The following is a 5,841-nucleotide window of genomic DNA, read 5'->3' as shown; positions in this document are numbered from 1 at the left end:
TTTTAGAATTGATAACAGGTTAGAATTTTGCAATCGTGAGTTCAATGCATTTTACAGCAATAAAGGTGTAGTGAGACACTACACTTGTGTAAGGACACCATAATAGAATGATATTGCAAAACACATGAATAGAATGCTTTGTGACAAAGCACGAAGCATGCTCTTGCATTTAGGATTAGGAAAGGATTTATGGGCTGAAGCAATTAATACAGCTTGTTTCTTAGTTAATAGATCTCTATTTACAACTATTGAGTACAAAACTTCTTTTGAGTTCTGGTCCAGTTTACCTGCTAATTACTCTCAACTGAGAATATTTAGTTGCCCTGCTTATGCTCATGTGAGGGATAGTAAGCTTGAGCCGAGGGCAAGAAAATGCATATTTCTAAGGTATGCATCTGGAGTGAAAGGCTATAGGTTATGATGCAATGATCTAAAGTCTCCAGAATTAATTATCAGTAGGGATGTGACATTTAATAAATCTTCTTCATTAGATAGTCAGAGAGATAAGTCAATAGTAGAATCAGATCATAGTGTCAGAGAACAGGTAGAGCTTGACATTGATACTTCAGTAATTCAGTCTAGTGATTCAGAGAATGAGGTGCAAGATCCTGATCAACAAGAGGATGCACTTGAGCAATAGCATCAGGAACCATATAGCAGTGTAACTAATAGAGAGAAAAGATAGATTAGACCCCCGTAGGGATATCATATGCAAATCTAGTTGCATTTGTCTTATGTGTTGCTGAGACAGTTGATGTATGAACCTAGCAATTAAAGAAAAGCAATTTCTTGTTCAGATGCAAATCAATAGGTCGGTGCTATGGGTGAAGAAATTGAATCTCTTCACAAGAATTAAACTTGGGAGCTTGCAACATTGCCTAAGGGATAAAAAGTGATAGGCTGCAAATGGGTGTTCAAGAAAAAGGAAGGTACTCCAAGGGTTGAAATACCTCGATATAAGGCACAGTTTGTAGCAAAAGGCTTTACTTAGAGGGAGGGAATTGACTTTAATGAAGTATTTTCTCCAGTTGTTAAGCATAGTTCTATCAGGGTCTTACTTGCTATGGTTGCTCTTCATAATCTGTAGCTTGAGCAACTAGATGTAAAGATAACATTTTTGCATGGTGATCTAGAGGAGAAAATTTACATGAGTCAGCCTGAGGGATTTGTCAGTCCAGGTATGGAAAACCATGTTTGCTTACTCAAGAAGCCTTTATATGGTCTAAAACAGTCCCCTAGGTAGTGATATAAAAGATTTGATATATTAATGGTTTGTAATGGCTTTATTTGTAGTTCATATGATAGTTGTGTGTATCATAGGAAGCTTTCAGATGATTCCTTTATCTATTTATTGTTGTATGTGGATGACATGCTTATTACTGCTAAAAGTATGTCACAAATTAACATTCTGAAAAAGCTGTTGAGTGATGAGTTTGAGATGAAGGATCTGGGTGCTGCAAAGAAGATATTGGCAATGGAAATTACCAGGGATAAAAGTGTTGGGAAGCTTTTCTTGTCTCAACAGGTATATGTTGAGAAAGTGCTTAAGCGTTTTAACATGAATAATACTAAGCCTGTGACCGTTCCATTTGCTACCCATTTCAAGTTATCGGCAGACATATCACTAAAAATGGATAAGGAGATGGAACATATGTCCAATGTTCCTTATTTGAGTGCTGTTGGTAGCATCATATATGCTATGGTTCACACTTGACCTGACATTTCATATGTAGTTAGTGTTGTAAGTAGATACATGACGTGTCCTAGGAAGGAGCATTGGCAGGCAGAGAAATGGATTATGAGGTATTTGAAGGATACTGTAGATGTTGGTCTCATATTTGACAAAGCCAAGATGAGTGATTTATTTGTTGGCTATGTGGATTTAGATTTTACAGGGGACTTAGACAAGAGGAGATCTCTGACAAGTTATTTGTTTAGTCTCTCTGGAAGTGCTATTAGTTTGAAGGCAACATTGCAAGCTATAGTTGCTTTGTCTACTATAGAGGCTGAATATATGGCTTTAGCAGAGGCAGTAAAGACAGCTTTATGGTTACAGGGTTTAGTGGGTAATCTTGGTTTGACACAAAACAAGCCAATCATATTTTGTGACAGCTAGAGTATAATACATCTCATAAAGAATCAGATGTACCATGAGCAAACTAAGCACATTGATGTCAAGTATCACTTCATTCGGGACATTGTATCTCAAGGGACTGTTGTTGTGCAGAAAGTCTCTACACATAATAATTCAGCAGATACGATGAACAAGGAAGTCCCAGTTAGCAAGTTTAGGGATTGCCTAGACTTAGTTAGTGTTTGTAGTGCTCAATAGTGCCTTTTCGAGGGCATATGGCAAGACAAAGTGTTTTATTTTTTATTTTTTTATTTTTTGGTTGATGATGAAGGGAATTCAAGTTAAAGGAAAGAATTGTTATTTTTTATGACTTGAATTTTTGTTTGGATATGTCTTCATAGACCCGAATTTGTAACCCGACCTGAAAGTTTCATGCTGCGACTCGATTAGGAAAAAAAAGTGAGATCTGTAGTGGTAACAGAGGGCACTAGTCGATAGGCCTGGGCTTGAAGCTCATCACTGATCTCCTTGGAGGTGTGGGGGTTTGGATTAGTATAAATATTATGATATTTTGCCTTTTGCGATAGAGTTATGAGATATTCAGGAAACACACTAGGGCTAGGGTTTAAGAGTTCTGAGTGATTATATCTTGCTCTTTTCATCTTAGTGAAACTTTTTCTCTTGTCTTGCTCGTCGACGTAGACCTTACGGTTGAATCATATTAAATTCTGTGTTGTTCTTCTTCTCTTTTCTATATTGCGTAATCGTGTAATTTATGCGTATACCTTAGATTTGGGTGTCTGTTATAATATATATATATATATACACATTACTTTTATAAATTAACTAACATATAATAAATGTTATACGTGATAAAAATAATAAATTAAAATTTAATAAATTTAGATTTAAATCAATTATTATTAAGATTCTTAATCTAACTAATATAATTAATTTGTCCAAAAACACTGCTATTAATTTGCACTGTAATATTTATATCAGTTTCTTTAAATCGCTTGTTATGAAATTGACTAATAAAATGATATCATTAAATTAAATTTAATTAATACAAAATTTAGATAAATTAAATGATATATTTCTGTCCAATTTGATTAAAATTTAAATAAAATGTAGTTTATATTTAATTTGCCCCTCTCCATGTAAGTCTGTCATATGTGGTGGTCATTTGTCTGAAAGTTTGTTGCTTGATGTTTCTTTTGAGAAATCTGAAAATGGCAAAGAATTATAGGGCCAAGTTTCCTGTGGAAAACATTTTCTTTCTACATATTTAAATAAGATAAGATGAGGATTGTCTCTTTCATCAAGGACATTCTTGTTTGTACCCAAGATTGAAGAAAGAATATATGCCCTATGAAAGTTCATAACCTTGAAGGAAAAGTAAGATTGCCACCAATTTATCTGTAAACAGTAACTAATGTTGGCCATTCACTTGTCCATTCAAAAATATTATTAAATAATAGATTATTGAGTGGTGTTTAAAATTATAAAATCTTAAATTTAAATTTTAATCAGAATTAAAATAATAAAAAAATCTATTAATATAATAGAAATTAGAAGGAAAAAAAAAAAAGAAAATGAAAGGAAACCAATCTTCCTTTTCTGCCATGTGGTTTGAAAGTTTGGTTGAATGAATTTGAATATTTGGTGGCACATGCTTTCTTGAGGATGATATATATCTAACAAACAAACTGATGAAGCTTGCATAATTATAGAAAGATACAATTGGATCAGAATCAGACAACTCAGTAAACAACAACATGTATTTGATAATTAGAGGTTGCTCGGCTCATATTGCTCACCTCACATACTAAGGTTCAAGTCTCTATTCCCCTAATCCCGCACTACAGTTACTGTCTATACATCAAACAGTAGGTATATGAATATCAACGGGACTAATTTCTGTAAGTACCATAAATGGTGTAAAAGGTCTGTGCCACAGTAAGAATCAGGAGAATCAGAGCAGCCAGTGCAGATATAAATGACCAAGGAGTATCAAAATAAGTATGCTTGAAGCCTGCCCATTGAACATGCCAACTGTTCTTGTAATACTGATGAACATCTCTAAACAACTCAACCAAATAGCTCATATCAATATCAAATGGAACTTCCTTACCCAGATTATTGATGAATCTTGCAACTTCTGCATCGGTTCCAAAGTAATTCTCAATGATATTATTATCACATAAATACTCAACATCTTTGTAAGTGTTCACTAGGCAGTCTAATAATGTTGCATAAGTTGTGAAGTGCTTGGAGCTCCCATTGTGGCATTGCTCATAAGCTACGCAATTAAGCAAGAAAGAACTCATCGCGTCATCAATGGTTATTGTGGGCATTTCTATAATTCCACGCCTGAACTTCACCACCAAGAAACTATCTTCCTTCCCTTGAGTCAGCTTAATTCCGGAGTGGCGAAGCTTGGATACACAATGAATTATATGGCTTGGTGTGTGATCACATTTTGGTGGTTGGGTTTGGCCGAAATCTATATAACTTGACCGAACTAAATCAAGAAGATGCCTACCATTTAGATTTCCATGCCTGGCAATGGCACCCTCTGGCCTTTGAAGAGCATGGTTGAAGAAATTTAAAGCAAGGGTGGACAAGGAAGGGCCTGATTCCTCTCCAGGCATTCTCGACAAGTCAAATAAACATTCAAGAATAAAGAATGGGATTTGATTCTCAAGTCTAAGAAAATCCCTGTAGAAAAAAGTTGTGATCCATTGCATTGTGAAGATAGGATCATCAGGTTCAACTTGCACCACATCTCCAACTTTTCGAAACAATTCGACAATGAAACAACCATCAACAACCATCATTTCCACAAATTCATCCGTGTCAAACTGGATAGTTTCAGAGTAGCACTCTCTAGCTGCCATTTCTAGTGCCTCTACTGCCTTTAAAAGGTCCTCTAAGTGTAGGCCTTTAATTTCAATCCTAGAAAGCAAAGAGCCCAAGTATCTCCACTTGTGCTCCTCAATCATTCTGAAGGGAGGCTTCCCATGGTGGTAAGGGCCTATTGAGACTATATGAGGTTGGTAGGACTTACCATTAATCTCTATGAAACTCTGGGGTACCCTAAAGATGCAACAAGAGCTCTTGGCAGCTGATTTGGTGAGTAATGTTGGTGGGTTGGATATTTTCTGGTGCATCCACTTGAGGCGATCCTTGTTCACTTCCTAGATCTTTATGACATGCTGGCTTCCTTCCCCTTCTGCTGAATTGCACCCCATTTCAGTCACCGATTATGGGTCTGAGATTCAATACTAATCTTGGGAATAGGCTTTTTATTCAAGAAGAAAGCAAGCTTTATTGCTGCAATAAAGCAGATCTTGGAAAAATATATTCTGGTTATTGGAATTCCATAGCACCATGACGAGGGCAGCAACAGTCTTATTAAAGTCAAATCAAGTTAAAGGTGTCATAAAGTTACCACAAAAATAACTGATTTGTGGCAATGAGAGATAATTAATTTCTATCAATTACACATTTACAGCAATTTATTTATTTTTTATTTTTTTAAAAAATAGTCAACTTCTAATGCAAGCTTTAACACTCTAAGAATGATAATTGATTGGGTGGTGGATGAGGATCGCTCTCCTCATTTCTACCTCACAAGGGATTGAAATCGGGGCAAGTGGGGATTGAATTTCCCTATGGATATTTTTCTTTTTATTTTAATTCATCATTATATAATATAAATATCACGATCCAAACTATGGGCCGGATCAGTATTAGGACTTTGG

General features: G+C 35.4%; 2 protein-coding genes across 2 annotated transcripts; one reads left to right on the top strand and one right to left on the bottom strand.

The window, feature by feature from the left end:
* The first annotated feature begins 1,753 nt into the window (after positions 1–1,753).
* LOC131180163 (secreted RxLR effector protein 161-like) lies at positions 1,754–2,116 on the top strand. Its single transcript, XM_058147790.1, has one exon. The coding sequence runs from the start codon at positions 1,754–1,756 to the stop codon at positions 2,114–2,116; it is 363 nt and encodes a 120-aa protein (XP_058003773.1).
* A 1,656-nt stretch (positions 2,117–3,772) lies between these two features.
* Positions 3,773–5,482, bottom strand: LOC131179980 (UPF0481 protein At3g47200-like). The gene has a single exon (XM_058147441.1). It carries the CDS (start codon positions 5,245–5,247, stop codon positions 3,988–3,990), a length of 1,260 nt encoding a protein of 419 aa, XP_058003424.1. The 5' UTR covers positions 5,248–5,482; the 3' UTR covers positions 3,773–3,987.
* Between the last annotated feature and the right edge of the window lie 359 nt (positions 5,483–5,841).

This window comes from Hevea brasiliensis, chromosome 5 (assembly GCF_030052815.1).
Source record: "Hevea brasiliensis isolate MT/VB/25A 57/8 chromosome 5, ASM3005281v1, whole genome shotgun sequence".
Taxonomy (NCBI): domain Eukaryota; kingdom Viridiplantae; phylum Streptophyta; class Magnoliopsida; order Malpighiales; family Euphorbiaceae; genus Hevea; species Hevea brasiliensis.
This window is presented reverse-complemented; position numbering and strand designations above follow the sequence as displayed.

What these genes read in the sequence shown, in the direction of transcription:
- LOC131179980 (XM_058147441.1), bottom strand. Translation starts at nt 5,247, where the DNA reads ATGCACCAGAAAATATCCAACCCACCAACATTACTCACCAAATCAGCT.
- LOC131180163 (XM_058147790.1), top strand. Translation starts at nt 1,754, where the DNA reads ATGACGTGTCCTAGGAAGGAGCATTGGCAGGCAGAGAAATGGATTATG.